The sequence below is a fragment of the Panthera onca genome, chromosome B1, assembly GCF_046562875.1.
Source record: "Panthera onca isolate mPanOnc1 chromosome B1, mPanOnc1 haplotype 2, whole genome shotgun sequence".
In the NCBI taxonomy this organism is placed as follows: Eukaryota; Metazoa; Chordata; class Mammalia; order Carnivora; family Felidae; genus Panthera; species Panthera onca.
Genome location: NC_138342.1, coordinates 44,683,414 through 44,703,018, shown reverse-complemented (window position 1 = coordinate 44,703,018; position 19,605 = coordinate 44,683,414). Strand labels below are relative to the sequence as shown.

Below are 19,605 nucleotides of genomic sequence, written 5' to 3'. Positions count from 1 at the left end.
TTTTTCTCTGTTATTCACTGTGAGAACCTAGCAGAACTATGGGATGTAAAACTCACAAATATCTGAGGGACTCCCAAGGACTGGATGCCTGGAATTTTTATTTCTCAGACTTAACCCACACTCAGTCTCAAGCAAATTGTTAATTACAGTTCAGTTTTCCCTACCTGGGCACTGGTTCCTGTGGGTTTCAGCTTGTGGGTTTCTGCTCCAATAAGTTCTACTGTTGGATGTCTCTAATTGTAGTAGTGGTTTTCCTTGTGACCTCACTTCTCTTACAGATCTAAGAAGAGTTGATTTTTCAGTTTGTTCAGCTTTCCACTTGTTAGACTGGAGAGGCGACTTTCAAGCTTGTTAGGCACAGGGCTAGAATATTGGAAATCTGTACTGAATCCTTACATTTGAGGATAACTGCCATTTCTATTATGTTATGTGTTCTTACACGGACACATGAAATATTCCTCCACTTATGTAGGCCTTCTTTAACATCTTTCAATAGTTTTATAATTTTCTTCATAAAGGTCTTATACATCTTGTGCTGCTATAATAAAATACCATAGACTGAGTGGGTTAACTAACAGAACTTTATTTTCTCAGTTTTGGAGGCTGGAAGTCCAAGATCAGGGTGCTGGCATGGTTGGGTTCTTGTGAGCTCTCTTTCCGGCCTGCAGATGGCTGCCTTCCTGCTGTGTCCTCACATGGCAAAGAGCCCTGGTGGCTTCTTACAAGGGTACGATTTCTACTGGATCAGGGCGCTATACTTATGACCCCATTTAACCTTGATCTCTCTCCTTAAAGCCTTATTTCTAATCAGATTCTGGCGGGGGGGAGGGGATGCTGGTTAGGGGTTCCACATAGGAATTCTGAGAAGATACATTTCAGTTAATAGTACAATGGTTTGTTAGATTTAGTCCTAAATACTAAATATTTTTGATGCTATTATAAATGGTTTTATTTTTCTTATTATACTCTTAAGTGTTTTATGGTAAATGAACATGTAATTTTTGTTTACTGATTTTATAAGAATTTGCTTTTATATAAAAAATAGCAAATAACAGATCTAAGAATGATATTACCAAATTTTAACTTTTCTGAAAAAAATTTTTTTGAAAATGTCTTTATTTCAGATTCATTGCTACACAGAGTCACATAATCCTCAAAATCTAAGTCTACAACTGATCATCACAAGATCCCTGTCCATATACACATTAGACAGAGGGAAAAATTCTGTACAATATTTTAGTAGTTACATGATTTGAAAGCAATAGTGAATTGGTGAAAACTGAAGAACTTTCAATGCATTACACACAGGATAACTATTCTCAAATACAAGAAACTAGGCAATAAAAGAAAACTTTCTGTTCAGTTACAGAAGAATGCTAAAGGCATATTATGATGAGAGAAATGCTTTAAGTTAGTACACAACCTACTGGGTAAATAAAACTGCTACATAAATTGGTACTTTTGTTCTTGAATATTTGTAGTATGGTATTACCCATTTACCTGACATTTAATAATACATAAAGTTCAAGTCTGGGTTCTCAAGACAGTTACTTGATAATTTTGAATAGTGTCTGGTGTACCCAGTGTTTTTTTCATTTATCTTTCACTTTCTGGGACACTCAATTTGCTGTTTTTCCTTTCACATGCCCCTGTTAGCACATATGGCCAAGCGACCACCTGTAACAGGGGAAGTCTCATGTTATTAGTTACACAGGTAAGGGAAGTTGCATACACCCACTCCTCCTATCCAGTCTGTTGACTTAAAGCAGCAGGGGCAACCTAGCACCTAAATCTTTTCTTTCCATACACACACACACACACACACACACACACACACACACACACACACATATAAAATAGTAGACACTTCTTTCATCTATCTCTTCTGTTTTAGTGGGACTGTGCAATGCTGGAACAATAATCTAGAATGTCCTGAATGGTGAATTCCATCGTAACGCCAGATCCAGGATAACAGCGAGCTATCAAACCTTCAAAGTGCTTATACTGGCGTATAAATTCATCTTGCATAGAGTGCCACACCACCTATTATAAAAATGAAAATAAGTTACTAAATTATGAATGGAAATATATAATCAGGTTAAGTAGAAATAATGTCAAGACATATTCTAAGAATTTAGCAGTGTAATGGTTAAGAACATGCACCCTGGCTCCTTAGACTTAGAACATATGTGACCCTGATTATGTTGAATCACTACCCTGTGCCTCAAGCTCCTCATCTGTAAGCCAGGGTAGTAACAATGATACCTTCCTCATAAGTTTCTTGTGAGGATTAAATGAGTGCATGTATATAAAATGCTTAGAACATGTTTGACATAGCAAGCACTCATTACATTTTAGCCATTATTATATCTACTACAATATCCAATACAGATGTGTATTTACACAATTATATATGGAACTAAGACTAGTAATTAAATGGAATGCAACAGTTAATGCTTAAATTTCATTTCGGATGAAAGTTTAAAAAGTTCTTTAGCTAAAATTGATGATACAAAACATTGCTTGATGCTATGAAGGACACCAAGATGGATTATCTGCAATCCAAGGATTTATGATTTAGCAGTGGGAATAACTATGTAGACACCTATCAAGGCAGAATCTGATTTTACATTGACATATTAGCTAATACTAACAGGTTACATTTATTTATTTATTTTTTCAATGTTTATTTTTTTTCTGAAAGAGAGAGTGAGCAGGGGAGGGACAGAGAGATGGAGTGAGAGAATCTCAAGCAGAATCCGTGCTCAGCACAGAGCCCAAGGTAGGGCTCAATCTCATAACCACAAAATTACAACCTGAGCCAATATCAAGAGTTGGATTCTTCAACGACTGAGCCACCCAGGCATCCATAACAGGTTACATTTATTGATGCTTACTGTGTATCAGCACAGTACAAAGGCTTTATATATGTATCATCCTATTTACATCTCATGACTAGCTGGTGAGGGTGGGTGCTATGACCATCATCACTATCCAACAGATAGTATTCTTCCAGGATTTTTCCTCATAAACCCTAAACATCATAAATACTAAATTCCTGTCACCTTAAGTCTATTTGCTAAAGAGTATTACACTTTTGGCTTTACATCTTTTAGCTCATGGTATTTCTTCCACCTGGAATGTCACTCTTTTTGCTTTATCTGTACCTACCTGAATTTCAGAGGCTGACACAAATGCAATAACCCTCATGAAGCCTTTGATGATGTTGAAATCTGAATTATTCTCACTCATGTCTGGGTCTTTCAGTATGGTTTAAGAAAAATGGCTCAATTTGGGGTTTAAATCTGGCTCTACCATCCGTTAGCTATGAGATCTTGGTCATGTTACTCCACCTCCCTAAGCTTTTGATTTTCTCATCTGTAAAATGGCAATGACAATAATAGTAGTGTCCACTATATGAGGGAGGTATTATTTCCACTTTTCAAGAAAATTGAGGCTCAGAGAGGTTAAGCAACTTGCCTAAAGTCATACAACTTAATCTGGAGCTGCATTTCTAACTCTGGCCCCCAAGCTCAGCATCACTCCGCTGTACTATGCTCTCTTCCATTTAGTTACCTTCCTCAAATCTAAAAAACAAACAAACAAAAACCTCAAAAAAACCCACAGCCCTAAGCAAAACAACTAATGTCTCAAAACAATAAAGCAGAAATATAAGATAAACAGGAATAGCCATATAAACTTATATTATCAATGTTGTTCCTTTCTTCCTCACAACTCATTAATCTGGCCTATAATTTATGGAACTTTCCTCCTGCACTAAAATAGAAAATCTGTAGCCTTTCTAGATGACTCCTGGAGAAAAGCAATATATGTAAAGATGTGCAATCTAGGATGGTTAAAGGAACTAAGCATACCTGAAGTAAGTTCTCCTCTTCGCATAAATGTTTATCAACCTTTTTGTAGAGGTTATCTAGACCTTTTTTCACTTCCTTTCCAGGATACTCTTTAATGACTTTACGAAGTTCTTGTTTGTTAAATGCAAGTTGATAGCTTACTTCCTCCTCTCTTATACCCTGTGCCACACGAGCTTCAACACCTTCAAAGAAATGCTTCAAGGAAATGAAAAGAAATAATGGCTAAGCACTGCTTTTATTACCATTTAAATTAAAAAAAAACCCCTCATTATAAAATAGTATTTATTCACTGTATTAAACTCAGAAAATATATTAAAAATGTATCACACTACTCAGAGATAACCACTGTTAACATTTTAGATTTCCTTCTAGTCTTTTCTTGTAAATATATAAATTAGGTTATATTATATGTTGTATTTCCCATTTAATATTTTGTTTTCTCCAAACTATAAATTTTAACAGCTGCATAATGTTCTATCTAATGGCTGAACTACAATTTATTCATTGCTCCTGTATTGGATATTTAACGTTTTTCACTTTTTCAGAGTTGGCAAAATCTACTCCGATTAAAAGAAATTTATTGTACACACAGTGGTCATAAATATTTTTCATACAAAAGTATTTACCCACAATACTGATTACTTTCCAGTACAATTTTCAAGGTCTATGATTCCTTAGTTGAGGAGCATCATTTTAAGTATTCTGAAGATTCTTCAAATACATAATTTGCTTCCAAGTTCAATCAATTTATATTTCTATCAATAGGACATGAAACTGCTACTTACCACATAATCATCAGAATTACCACAATTTAAAGAAATTACATTTTGATGAGTGAAAAGGTTTATTTGTTGTTTTATTTCACGACTCTTTGGCTATAAATGAAATTAACCTGCTTTCATATTTTATAGTATATTCAGAACCCTTGCCCATTTATACATTGGGATCTTAGTGCTTTCCTTATTGATTTTAAAAAGGCATTTTATATTAAATATACTGACTATTGTATTGTTACAAATATTCATTTCAGGTCGTCTTTGAAATATATTTGTTTTTTAAATATGCAGTTTTATTGATACACCTTTATGTGAGTACTGTACAATATGATTTAATGCTGACAAGCCAAATCTCCTCTCATTACTTTTCTCTAAAATTTTCTTGGTAAGTACTATTTGTTTTTCATTAAATTATTATGCTTTTGCTAATAATTTTTTTGATAAATTTATTCCTGGTGCTTTTAAAAATTTTGTTTCTACATCAACTTTTTTTTTTTTTTAAGTTCATCTGTTTATTTTGAGACAAGGAGAGAGAGAGAGATTGTGTGTGTGCATGTGCACATCCAAGCAGGGAAGCACCAGGGGTGGGCGGAGAGAAAATCTCAGGTAGCCCCTGTGCTGGCAGTGCAGAGCCCTATGTAGGGCTTGATCTCATAAACTGTGATATCATGACCTGAGCCAAAATCAAGAGTCACACACTGAACTGACTGAGCCACCCAGGCGCCCCTGTTTCTACATAACCTTTTAATTGGTTGTTATAACATACCAGAAATAAATTATTTTTTTATACACTTATTTCAAATCCTGCTACTTTATCATAGATCAGTAATTTCAACCTATTATATATAGGTAATTATAACCTTAACTTTCCTTTCCATATCTTTTATTTATGTTTCTGGTCTTATTGCATTGGCTAGAGCTTCCGTAACAATGTTAAATATTAAAGGATCTAGCAATGATTCTGCTTTAAATTTTATTTCAAAGGGAATGGTTCTAATGTTGCAGTTAAGTACCAAGTAGACTTTAGGTCTGAGAAAGACCTTTTACCCTAGAGAAATAATATCTGTCTGTTCTTAAGTTTTAGAAGGAATTGGTTGTGGATTTGATTAAATGTCTTTTAAGCATTTGTTGTTGACAACATATATATATTTTGGCTCTAATTTCAAGTTAAAAACTTATGAAAGAGCACTAATCACATTGTGGACAAAGTTATCTAGAGGGGTCCACTGAAGCTTCCACTATTGTAAAGTTCTCTAAAACCATCCATTCTTAATTGTAATAATCAAATATGCTCTGGAGAATGACTCACTTCAGAAAAGGAAGGGAAAGAAAAAGGCAATGAAAAAAGCAATTTTTGGTTTTCTTTTTATCTTGATAAAGTTTTCAAAATCTTCATTTGAACTAGGGTTAGAGATGAGCCATTTATGAGGAAAAAAGAGAACCTGGTACAATGGAAAAGCCTAATCTAGGGTTCATTCCCCCAGCTTTGCTACTTGCCAGTTATTATGACTTCAAGCAAGTTTATTTACTTTCAGTTTCTTCATTTGTAAAATGGGTTGATGCTACCTTAGCCCAGATCATTTTTCGCAAGAATTAAAATAAGGTATAGAGCACCTAATAGTGTCTTAGCACACTGGAACCTTTGATAACTGAGTCCCTCCTTCCTTATCCTTTTGCATCAATACATGAGCAAATTAGTATGAATGTTTGTGTTATTCATATCTAAATATATGATATACAGGTTCAAAATCAGGAAAATTCACTGAATGAAAATATACTTACATTTAGCTTTTCAAGAGGTTGTCCTAAAGAGTAAATGACATAAGACTGAAGGTGATCTGTGTATTTTTGTTTGGCTTCTTTTTTTTCAGCTTCTAGACATGAGATTTTCAAACGAGACAGTGTTGCAAAAATATGGTGGAAGTTTTCCATCATAACTACATCCCTGGGGGTCTTCTGGCTTTCATTTGCTACTTTCTCCACTAAAATCAAAAAAAGAAAAAATATAATAACATTTTGATATGAATAGGACCATATTTAGCTATAAAAATATTTACATGATTTTTTTTCATTTGTAAGTTTAAGAAGTAAGCACATTTCTGGACTTAATAAAATATACTAAAGGGTTTTCATATCCACTTAAATCTAATTAAAAAATCACTCTAAAACAGTCATATGTGTGTGTGTGTGTGTGTGTGTGTGTGTGTATCTGTGTATATAAATGTGTATATATACACATTTGCATATATACAAATATTTCAAATACACTAAATCTGGATTCCTATTTGCAATTTTCAGCCAAAGAAATTCTAAATTGCTCAAGTACTTAAAAATGTAGAAAGCAAATAAATAAACAAATACAATCACAAGTACCAGGGAAAATAAAGCTAATTAAAAAAAAAAACAAAAAACTTTTGTGATAGCATGACCTTTTTAAGAATGGTCCAAAAACTTAGAAGTCATAAAGGGAAAGATAAATAAATCGGACATGAAATTTCAAAGCTCTTGCATGGTAAAAAAAAAAAAAAACAACCATAAACAAAATCAATTTATAGCCTATTAGGTCGACAAAGAATAAAAAGACTGATAATATCTACTAATATCCAGCATTAATGAGATGTGATGAAAACTCTCACCAACCATTCAGAACACTAAACTGGTTTAACCTTTCTGTATGGCAATTTGGCAAAGGCCTTGAGATATATGCAAACTTTTTGACCTGGTAATTCCATTTCCAGTAATTTACTCCAAGGAAATGACTGGACAAGAATACAAAAATATATGCAAAAAATTAGAAACAAACTAAATGCTTATTAATAGGAGATTTGATAAATAATAACACATGGAATACTATGTGGTCATGAAAATGATTATAGTAATAACATAAATTGACAAGGAAAGGCACTAGAATTATGGAGTAGCAGGTTATATTAAAGAACACACACACACACACACACACACACTCAACATACACATATATATGAAGGAGAAATATTAAACAGTTTGGAAGGATAAAAATTAAATGTTATCTCTGCCTGATGAGATTACAAATTATTTTCTTCTTGATTTTTAAAATTTGTTTTTTTATTTTTGGGGGTGTGTAATGAGCATGTATTACTTTACAATCAGACAAAGAAAAGCTACTCTGAATTTCAAAAGAAATCTCAACCATACAAACATCCAATCGTGTAATTTATCCATCTTTCCCTTGACCTGATCCCACCGAAAATGTTGTATGTAATTGGTAAGATGATTCCTCTTTCTGTCAATTTTTTCAGCTTTTAAAATTCCTGACTACATGCAATCAGATCATTTATCTGAAACTAAATGGCACATCCTACTGTTTCTGTAACTTAATTGTGGGATCTGATACTACAGGAAGACAGTGAATTATATAGTATTTTAGCATTAATCTACCTTATGGGACAGAAATGAAAACTGAGGCCTAAAGAAGTATATTGATTTGCTTAAGGTTACACAGACATTTGCTAAGATGCAAATGTAAAATCTCATTTTTAATTTTTAAATTTTTTTAAAAGGTCATTTTTGGGGATTAAAAAAGGAATTTCAATTTTGCATAGTGATAAGCCCATATGAACCCTAAAATAGAAGTGGTTCCTGATGAATATGAATGGGTTTTATTTTTCAGGTTCAAGAAATAATTACTTTCAGAAAGTTAAAAAAGACTATAGAATATGGAAAATGAACGTAGCTATCCTCCAACTTGAATTACCATAATTGTGAAAACAACCAACCAAAAAATTCTTTAGAACATAACAAAAGCTTACCATTAACAAATACTCCTCTGATAAGTTTGGTATATGCTTTATCTAGATCTCCACGACGCTCAGCATTTTTAAAGATTGATTCTGCGAGTCCAGCAAATTCTTCAAATTCAGCAACAAATGGAAGAATTCCTACTTTACTCTTTTTTGAGATCTTTACTTCTTCCATTTGCCTTATTTGATTACTCTAATGTTAGGCAGAAAGCAAGGGAGAGAAAGAGCCAGGCAGCTTAGAAACAACATATAGTCATAAGCAAATGTATACATCATAGTGGCAGGACATAATTTAGTACCTAGAACATTTTGGATGTTTACTAATTACAGATTAACACGATAGGGATAACCAAGAAAAACTATTTTCATAAATTAAAACCATAAGAGACTCTTAACTATAGAGAACAAATGGAGGGTTGATGGAGGTATGTGGGTCAGGGGATGGGCTAAATGGGTGATGGGTATTAAGGAGGACACTTGTGATGAGCACTGGGTGTTATATGTAAGTGATGAATCACTGAATTCTACTCCTGAAACCAATTTTACTGTAAATGTATCCTAACTAGAACTTAAATAAAAACTTCAAATTTTAAAAAAGTACATATATTTTAAGAAAATAACATCAAGGGAAAAAAATCCAAATTACTTAAAACAAGATAAATCAAACCTTGTGAACCTCAAGTATTTATTTGTTCAAAGAAAAACAAGCAATAAACAATTCTGTTATTCATGAAAGGTAAGTATAAGGTAATTGTTTATCTTGGGGCAGACTAGATAACAGAGCACACACAGGATTCCTCTAGGTTATTTCCGGTTTGAGAACCATAGTCATTTCCAATTCTCATTAGCCTAAATTTTGTGTTTGGATAGAGCAGTTCTTTAATTTCTGGGTGTGAGAACAGAGAGGGAGAACAGGCATTTATACTACGGATTTACATACTATATAGTTTTCCATGTATCCATCAGTTACTTATTCTAAAATTATTTCAGCAAAGTGCTTGTGTGCGATGTTGACAAAGTAAAAAAGGGATATCTCATATAGACAAAACCTAGACATTTGGGTCAAAAAGATCCACAAATTCAATTACGGTTCTGTGTACTTCTCAGAGGATCTAGATATATTCACAGTAAGAATTACACTGCTAAATACTATAAGATCATTTTTACTTCTACCTAAAATTTCATAAATGATTTTGGGGGTATAACTTGAAAATCAAATGACATGTGGCTTAGAAAAGTAATTACTTCCAGGCTACAGATATTAGTATTAGAAAGTCCTGTGGAGCACTGTCACCCATTTGATATTATCTTTATTACTATGGCATACCCATTTTATTGCGCTTCACTTTTTTCCAACAGCATTTGCTAACTTCACGTCTCTGTGTCACATTTTGGTAACTGGCAATATTTCAAGCTTTTTTGATCATTATTATTATATTTGTAAGGATCTTCTGTGATGCATGATCTTTTGTTTGGCTTGCCACAAATCATGTCCGTATAAGCTGGCAGAGTTAATCAATAAATGTGTGTATTCTGACTACTCTACCAACCAGCCATTCCTCCATCTCCCTCTCCTCAGGCCGAGACACAATTTTATTTTCTGAGACACAATATTGACATGAGGCCATTTAATAGCCCTATAATGGCCTCTAAGTGTTCAAGGGAAAGGAATAATCCACACGCTTCTCACTTTAAATCAACAACTAAAAATGGTTAAGCCTAGTGAGGAAGGCATATCAAAAGAGGACACGCTGAAAGGTAGGCCTTTTGCGTCAAATAGTCAAGTTGTGAATGCAAAGAAAAAGTTTTTGAAGGAAATGAATAGTGTTACTCCAGTGCACACACAAATGGTAAGAAAGCAAATTAGCCTTATTGCTGATACAGAAAAAATCTGAGTGGTCAGGAAAGAAGATCAAGCTAGCCACAACATCCTCTTAAACCAAAGCCTAATCCAGAGTAAGGACCTAACTCTTCTCAATTCTATGAAGGTTGAGAGAAGTGAGGAAGATGCAGAAGAAAAGTCTGAAGCTAGCAGAGGTTGGTTCATGAGGTTTAAGGAAAGAAGCCGTCTCCATAACATAAAGTGCAAGGTGAGGCAGCAAGTGCTGCTGTAGAAGCTGCAAGTTACCCAGAAGGTCTTGCTAAGATCATTAATCAAAGTGGCTACACTGAGCAACAGATTTTCAGTGTAGACACAACAGTCTTGTTTTGGGAGAAGATGTCATTTAGGACTTTCATAGGTACAGAGACATCAATGCCTGGCTTCAAAGCCTTGGGACAGGCTCACTTGTTAGGGGCTAATGCTGGTGACTTTAAGTTGAAGCCAATGCCCATTTACCATTCCCCAAATCGTAGGGCCCTCGAGAATTATGCAAATTTATTCTGCTTCTGCTCTATAAATAGAATAAGAAAGCCTGGATGATAGCTCATCTGTTTACAACATGATTTATGGACTATTTTAAGCTCACTGTTGAGACCTACTATTCAGAAAACAGATTCCTTTCAAAATATGACTGCTCAATGACAACGCACCTGGTTACCCAAGAGCTCTGATGGAGATGCACAATGAGATTAATGGTGTTTACGTGTTTGCTGACACAACATCCATTCTGCAGCCCATGGATCAAGGAATCATTTCAACTTTCAAGTTTTATTATTTAAGAAAGATATTTTGGGGGCGCCTGGGTGGCTCAGTCGGTTAAGCAGCCGACTTCAGCTCAGGTCATGATCTTGCGGTCCGTGAGTTCGAGCCCCGCGTTGGGCTCTGTGCTGACAGCTCGGAGCCTGGAGCCCGTTTCAGATTCTGTGTCTCCCTCTCTCTGACCCTCCCCCGTTCATACTCGGTCTCTCTCTGTCTCAAAAATAAATAAACGTTAAAAAAAAATTAATAAAAAAAAAAAAGAAAAATATTTTTGATTTTGTATCTGATGAATCTGGGCAAAATAAATTAAAAACCTTCTGAAGAGGATTCACCATTCTAGATGCCAATAAGAACATTTGTGTTTCATGGGAAGAGGTCAAAAGCATCAACATGAACAGGAGTTTGAAAGAAGATGCTTTTACCCTCATGGATGACTGTGAAGGGTTCAAGACTTCAGTGGAGGAAGTAACTGCAGATATGGTGGAAATTACAAGAGAACTAGAAGTGGAGCCTGATGATGTAACTGAATTGCTACAATCTCATGATAAAACTTTAATAGATGAGGAGTTGCTTTTTATGGATGAGTTAAGAAAGTGGTTTCTTGGGATAGAACATACTTCTGTTAAAGATGCTGTGAAGACTGTTGACAACAACAGATTTAGAACTAAGTTTAGAATTTACATAAACTTGCTTGGTTCCGGAAGATGGCGGCGTAGGAGGACGCGGGGCTCACAGCGTGTCCGGCCGATCACTTAGATTCCACCTACACCTGCCTAAAGAACCCAGAAAACCGCCAGAGGATTAGCAGAAGGGAGTCTCAGGAGTCAAGCGCAGACTAGAGGCCCACGGAAGAGGGTAGGAAGGGCGGCGAGGCGGTGCGCGCTCCACGGACTGGCGGGAGGGAGCCGGGGCGGAGGGGCGGCTCGCCGACCAAGCGGAGCCCCCGAGTCTGGCTGGCAAAAGCGGAGGGGCCGGACAGACTGTGTTCCGACAGCAAGCGCGACTTAGCGTCTGGGAGGTCATAAGTTAACAGCTCTGCTCGGAAAGCGGGAAGGCTGGAGGACAAAGGGAGGGAGAGCTGCTGAGCCCCCGGACGGCAGAGCTCAGCTTGGCGGGGAACAAAGGCGCCAACGCCATCTCCCCCGCCCATCCCCCAGCCAAAATCCCAAAGGGAACCAGTTCCTGCCAGGGAACTTGCTCGCTCCGCGCAAACACCCAACTCTGTGCTTCTGCGGAGCCAAACCTCCGGCAGCGGATCTGACTCCCTCCCGCTGCCACAGGGCCCCTCCTGAAGTGGATCACCTAAGGAGAAGCGAGCTAAGCCTGCCCCTCCAGCCCCCGTGCACCTTGCCTACCCACCCCAGCTAATACGCCAGATCCCCAGCAACACAAGCCTGGCAGTGTGCAAGTAGCCCAGACGGGACACGCCACCCCACAGTGAATCCCGCCCCTAGGAGAGGGGAAGAGAAGGCACACACCAGTCTGACTGTGGCCCCAGCAGTGGGCTGGGGGCAGACATCGGGTCGGACTGCGGCCCCGCCCACTAACTCCAGTTATACACCACAGCACAGGGGAAGTGCACTGCAGGTCCTCACCACGCCAGGGACTCTCCAAAATGACCAAACGGAAGAATTCCCCTCAGAAGAATCTCCAGGAAATAACAACAGCTAATGAACTGATCAAAAAGGATTTAAATAATATAACAGAAAGTGAATTTAGAATAATAGTCATAAAATTAATCGCTGGGCTTGAAAACAGTATACAGGACAGCAGAGAATCTCTTGCCATAAAGATCGAGGGACTAAGGAACAGTCACGAGGAGTTGAAAAACGCTTTAAACGAAATGCAAAACAAAATGGAAACCACGATGGCTCGGCTTGAAGAGGCAGAGGAGAGAATAGGTGAACTAGAAGATAAAGTTATGGAGAAAGAGGAAGCTGAAAGAAAGAGAGATAAAAAAATCCAGGAGTATGAGGGGAAAATTAGAGAACTAAGTGATACACTAAAAAAAAATAATATACGCATAATTGGTATCCCAGAGGAGGAAGAGAGAGGGAAAGGTGCTGAAGGGGTACTTGAACAAATTATAGCTGAGAACTTCCCTGAACTGGGGAAGGAAAAAGGCATTGAAATCCAAGAGGCACAGAGAACTCCCTTCAGACGTAACTTGAATCGATCTTCTGCACAACATATCATAGTGAAACTGGCAAAATACAAGGATAAAGAGAAAATTCTGAAAGCAGCAAGGGATAAACGTGCCCTCACATATAAAGGGAGACCTATAAGACTCGTGACTGATCTCTCCTTTGAAACTTGGCAGGCCAGAAAGGCTTGGCACGATATCTACAGTGTGCTAAACAGAAAAAATATGCAGCCGAGAATCCTTTATCCAGCAAGTCTGTCATTTAGAATAGAAGGAGAGATAAAGGTCTTCCCAAACAAACAAAAACTGAAGGAATTTGTCACCACGAAACCAGCCCTACAAGAGATCCTAAGGGGGATCCTGTGAGACAAAGTACCAGAGACATCACTACAAGCATAAAACATACAGACATCACAATGACTCTAAACCCATATCTTTCTATAATAACACTGAATGTAAATGGATTAAATGCGCCAACTAAAAGACATAGGGTATCAGAATGGATAAAAAAACAAGACCCATCTATTTGCTGTCTACAAGAGACTCATTTTAGATCTGAGGACACCTTTAGATTGAGAGTGAGGGGATGGAGAACTATTTATCATGCTCCTGGAAGCCAAAAGAAAGCTGGAGTAGCCATACTTATATCAGACAAACTAGACTTTAAATTAAAGGCTGTAACAAGAGATGAAGAAGGGCATTATATAATAATCACAGGGTCTATCCACCAGGAAGAGCTAACTATTATAAATGTCTATGCGCCAAATACCCGAGCCCCCAGATATATAAAACAATTACTCATAAACATAAGCAACCTTATTGATAAGAATGTGGTCATTGCAGGGGACTTTAACACCCCACTTACAGAAATGGATAGATCATCTAGACACACGGTCAATAAAGAAACAAGGGCCCTGAATGATACATTGGATCAGATGGACTTGACAGATATATTTAGAACTCTGCATCCCAAAGCAACAGAATATACTTTCTTCTCGAGTGCACATGGAACATTCTCCAAGATAGATCATATACTGGGTCACAAAACAGCCCTTCATAAGTTTACAAGAATTGAAATTATACCATGCATACTTTCAGACCACAATGCTATGAAGCTTGAAATCAACCACAGGAAAAAGTCTGGAAAACCTCCAAAAGCATGGAGGTTAAAGAACACCCTACTAACGAATGAGTGGGTCAACCAGGCAATTAGAGAAGAAATTAAAATATATATGGAAACAAACGAAAATGAAAATACAACAATCCAAACGCTTTGGGATGCAGCGAAGGCAGTCCTGAGAGGAAAATACATTGCAATCCAGGCCTATCTCAAGAAACAAGAAAAATCCCAAATACAAAACCTAACAGCACACCTAAAGAAAATAGAAGCAGAACAGCAAAGGCAGCCTAAACCCAGCAGAAGAAGAGAAATAATAAAGATCAGAGCAGAAATAAACAATATAGAATCTAAAAAAACTGTAGAGCAGATCAAGGAAACCAAGAGTTGGTTTTTTGAAAAAATAAACAAAATTGACAAACCTCTAGCCAGGCTTCTCAAAAAGAAAAGGGAGAGGACCCAAATAGATAAAATCATGAATGAAAATGGAATGATTACAACCAATCCCTCAGAGATACAAACAATTATCAGGGAATACTATGAAAAATTATATGCCAGCAAATTGGACAACCTGGAAGAAATGGACAAATTTCTAAACACCCACACTCTTCCAAAACTCAATCAGGAGGAAATAGAAAGCTTGAACAGACCCATAACCAGCGAAGAAATTGAATCGGTTATCAAAAATCTCCCAACAAATAAGAGTCCAGGACCAGATGGCTTCCCAGGGGAGTTCTACCAGACATTTAAAGCAGAGATAATACCTATCCTTCTCAAGCTATTCCAAGAAATAGAAAGGGAAGGAAAACTTCCAGACTCATTCTATGAAGCCAGTATTACTTTGATTCCTAAACCAGACAGAGACCCAGTAAAAAAAGAGAACTACAGGCCAATATCCCTGATGAATATGGATGCAAAAATTCTTAATAAGATACTAGCAAATCGAATTCAACAGCATATAAAAAGAATTATTCACCATGATCAAGTGGGATTCATTCCTGGGATGCAGGGCTGGTTCAACATTCGCAAATCGATCAACGTGATACATCACATTAACAAAAAAAAAGAGAAGAACCATATGATCCTGTCAATCGATGCAGAAAAGGCCTTTGACAAAATCCAGCACCTTTCTTAATAAAAACCCTTGAGAAAGTCGGGATAGAAGGAACATACTTAAAGATCATAAAGGCCATTTATGAAAAGCCCACAGCTAACATCATCCTCAATGAGGAAAAACTGAGAGCTTTTTCCCTGAGATCAGGAACACGACAGGGATGCCCACTGTCACCGCTGTTGTTTAATATAGTGCTGGAAGTTCTAGCATCAGCAATCAGACAACAAAAGGAAATCAAAGGCATCAAAATTGGCAAAGATGAAGTCAAGCTTTCGCTTTTTGCAGATGACATGATATTATACATGGAAAATCCGATAGACTCCACCAAAAGTCTGCTAGAACTGATACATGAATTCAGCAAAGTTGCAGGATACAAAATCAATGTGCAGAAATCAGTTGCATTCTTATACACTAACAATGAAGCAACAGAAAGACAAATGAAGAAACTGATCCCATTCACAATTGCACCAAGAAGCATAAAATACCTAGGAATAAATCTAACCAAAGATGTAAAAGATCTGTATGCTGAAAACTATAGAAAGCTTATGCAGGTAATTGAAGAAGATATAAAGAAATGGAAAGACATTCCCTGCTCATGGATTGGAAGAATAAATATTGTCAAAATGTCAATACTACCCAAAGCTATCTACACATTCAATGCAATCCCAATCAAAATTGCACCAGCATTCTTCTCGAAACTAGAACAAGCAATCCTAAAATTCATATGGAACCACAAAAGGCCCCGAATAGCCAAAGTAATTTTGAAGAAGAAGACCAAAGCAGGAGGCATCACAATCCCAGACTTTAGCCTCTACTACAAAGCTGTCATCATCAAGACAGCATGGTATTGGCATAAAAACAGACACATAGACCAATGGAATAGAATAGAAACCCCAGAACTAGACCCACAAACGTATGGCCAACTCATCTTTGACAAAGCAGGAAAGAACATCCAATGGAAAAAAGACAGTCTCTTTAACAAATGGTGCTGGGAGAACTGGACAGCAACATGCAGAAGGTTGAAACTAGACCACTTTCTCACACCATTCACAAAAATAAACTCAAAATGGATAAAGGACCTGAATGTGAGACAGGAAACCATCAAAACCTTAGAGGAGAAAGCAGGAAAAGACCTCTCTGACCTCAGCCGTAGCAATCTCTTACTCGGCACATCCCCAAAGGCAAGGGAATTAAAAGCAAAAGTGAATTACTGGGACCTTATGAAGATAAAAAGCTTCTGCACAGCAAAGGAAACAACCAACAAAACTAAAAGGCAACCAACGGAATGGGAAAAGATATTTGCAAATGACACATCGGACAAAGGGCTAGTATCCAAAATCTATAAAGAGCTCATCAAACTCCACACCCGAAAAACAAATAACCCAGTGAAGAAATGGGCAGAAAACATGAATAGACACTTCTCTAAAGAAGACATCCGGATGGCCAACAGGCACATGAAAAGATGTTCAACGTCGCTCCTTATCAGGGAAATACAAATCAAAACCACACTCAGATACCACCTCACGCCAGTCAGAGTGGCCAAAATGAAGAAATCAAGAGACTATAGATGCTGGAGAGGATGTGGAGAAACAGGAACCCTCTTGCACTGTTGGTGGGAATGCAAATTGGTGCAGCCGCTCTGGAAAGCAGTGTGGAGGTTCCTCAGAAAATTAAAAATAGACCTACCCTATGACCCAGCAATAGCACTGCTAGGAATTTATCCAAGGGATACAGGAGTACTGATGCATAGGGGCACCTGTACCCCAATGTTTATAGCGGCACTCTCAACAATAGCCAAATTATGGAAAGAGCCTAAATGTCCATCAACTGATGAATGGATAAAGAAATTGTGGTTTATATACACAATGGAATACTACGTGGCAATGAGAAAAAATGAAATATGGCTTTTTGTAGCAACATGGATGGAACTGGAGAGTGTGATGCTAAGTGAAATAAGCCATACAGAGAAAGACAGATACCATATGGTTTCACTCTTATGTGGATCCTGAGAAACATAACAGAAACCCATGGGGGAGGGGAAGGAAAAAAAAAAAAAAAAAGAGGTTAGAGTGGGAGAGAGCCAAAGCATAAGAGACTGTTAAAAACTGAGAACAAACTGAGGGTTGATGGGGGGTGGGAGGGAGGGCAGGGTGGGTGATGGGTATTGAGGAGGGCACCTTTTGGGATGAGCACTGGGTGTTGTATGGAAACCAATTTGACAGTAAATTTCATATATTAAAAAATAAAAAAAAAAAAAAAAAAAAATTTACATAAACTTAGTTGATAAAGCAGCGGCAGGGTTTGAGAGGACTGACTCCAATTTTGAAAGAAGTTCTGTGGATAGAATGTTATCAAACAGCATCCCATGCTATAGAGAAATTGTTTGTGAAAAGAAGAGTTGATTTATGGGGCAAACTTCATTGTTGTCTTATTTTAAGAAACTGCCACAGCCATCCCAGCCTTCAGTAATCATCACCCTGATCACTTAGCAGCCATAAACCTGGAGTCAAGACCTTCCATCAGAGAAAAGATGACAACTCACTGAAAGTTCAGATGATGGTCAGCATTTTTTAGCAATAAAATAGTTTTATATTATATATATTGTTTTTTAGACATTGAACATTAAATAGACTACATTATAGTGTAAAAATAAGTTTTATATGTACTGGGAAACCAAAAAATTCATGTGAATTCACTTTGTTGCAATACTGGCTTTACTGTAATACTAGCTCTATTGTGGTAGCCTGGCTCAGCTGAAGCTGAAATATTTCTGAGGTATTCTTGTATTCCAATATTTATTTATCAGTATTGATAACTGTGAAGAGTAAAACTGAATGCAGTAGAGAGGGTAGTGTAAGACTGCAGGCACTGGAACCAGACTGTCTGGGTACGAATACCAATTCTATTACTTTGACCTGGAGAAAGTAACATAACGTCTCAGAGCATCTACCTTATGTAGGGGGGAGGAGGTTGTGAGGATTAGATGAGATAATGTGTGCCACGTGCTTAGATCAGCATCTGGTACACAGTGAGCACTAATTTAGAATGCTGGCCTATGGTTGTTATTAAACTGCATGAAGATTTTTGTTTAGTGTGGCACTTAAATTTTTTTAGATGTTTTTTCCATTTTCTGGAGAGAGAGAGAGAGAGAGAGAGAGCACGCGTGAGTGAGGGAGGGTCAGAGAGAGAGGGAGACACAGAATCAGAAGCAGGTTCCAGGTTCTGAGCTGTCAGCACAGAGCCTGATGCGGGGCTCGAAATCATAAACCGTGAGATCACGACCTGAGCCGAAGTTGGAGCTTAACCAACTGAGCAACCCCGGTGCGCCCAGTGGGGTATTAAAATGCACAGGATGTAATTATAGCATGAATATACTTAAATATTAAAAGGAAATATTCTAGGGGCACCTTGGGTGGCTCAGTTGGTTGAGTGTCTGACTTCAGCTCAGGCCATGGTCTCACGGTCCATGAGTTCGAGCCCCACAGCGGGTCTGTGATGACAGCTCAGAACCTGGAGCTTGCTTTGGATTCTGTGTCTCCCTCTCTCTCTGCCCCTTCCCTACTCACACTCTCTCTCAAAAATAAATAAACATTAAAAAAAAAAAAAAGGAAATATTCTAAATGACATTTGTCTTTTCTGACTTTGTAACTGGTAGAATAGAAACAATGCATTCATTTAAGAAAAGAGCCATCAATGCAAAAATGAACTACTGGGACCTCATCAAAATAAAAAGCTTCTGCACAGCGAAGGAAACAATCAGCAAAACTAAAAGGCAACCGGCAGAATGGGAGAAGATATTTGCAAATGACATATCAGATAAAGGGTTAGTATCCAAAATCTATAAAGAACTTATCAAACTCAACACCCAAAAAACAAATAATCCAGTGAAGAAATGGGCAAAAGACAGGAATAAACACTTCTCCAAGGAAGACATCCAGATGGCCAACTGACACATGAAAAAATGCTCCATATCACTCATCATCAGGGAAATACAAAACAAAACCACAATGAGATACCACCTCACACCTGTCAGAGTGGCAAACATTAACAACTCAGGCAACAACACATGTTGGCGAGGACGCAGAGAAAGAGGATCTCTTTTGCATTGTTGGTGGCAATGCAAGCTGGTGCAGCCACTGTGGCAAACAGTATGGAGGTTC

At 37.5% G+C, this 19,605-nt stretch overlaps 1 protein-coding gene across 8 annotated transcripts in view; it reads right to left on the bottom strand.

Moving 5' to 3' along the window:
- Positions 1-563: 563 nt before the first annotated feature.
- Positions 564-19,605, bottom strand: part of EXOC1 (exocyst complex component 1) — a 68,281-nt gene continuing 49,239 nt past the window's right edge. For all 8 annotated transcript variants that reach the window (XM_081795514.1, XM_081795517.1, XM_081795518.1 and 5 more), the window contains 4 exons: positions 8,440-8,623; positions 6,434-6,633; positions 3,876-4,070; positions 564-2,043 (listed from right to left, as the gene is read on the bottom strand). In XM_081795514.1, the coding sequence (XP_081651640.1) occupies positions 1,891-2,043; positions 3,876-4,070; positions 6,434-6,633; positions 8,440-8,623 (732 nt within the window). In that variant the 3' untranslated portion in view covers positions 564-1,890. The remainder of the gene's footprint in view (positions 2,044-3,875; positions 4,071-6,433; positions 6,634-8,439; positions 8,624-19,605) is intronic.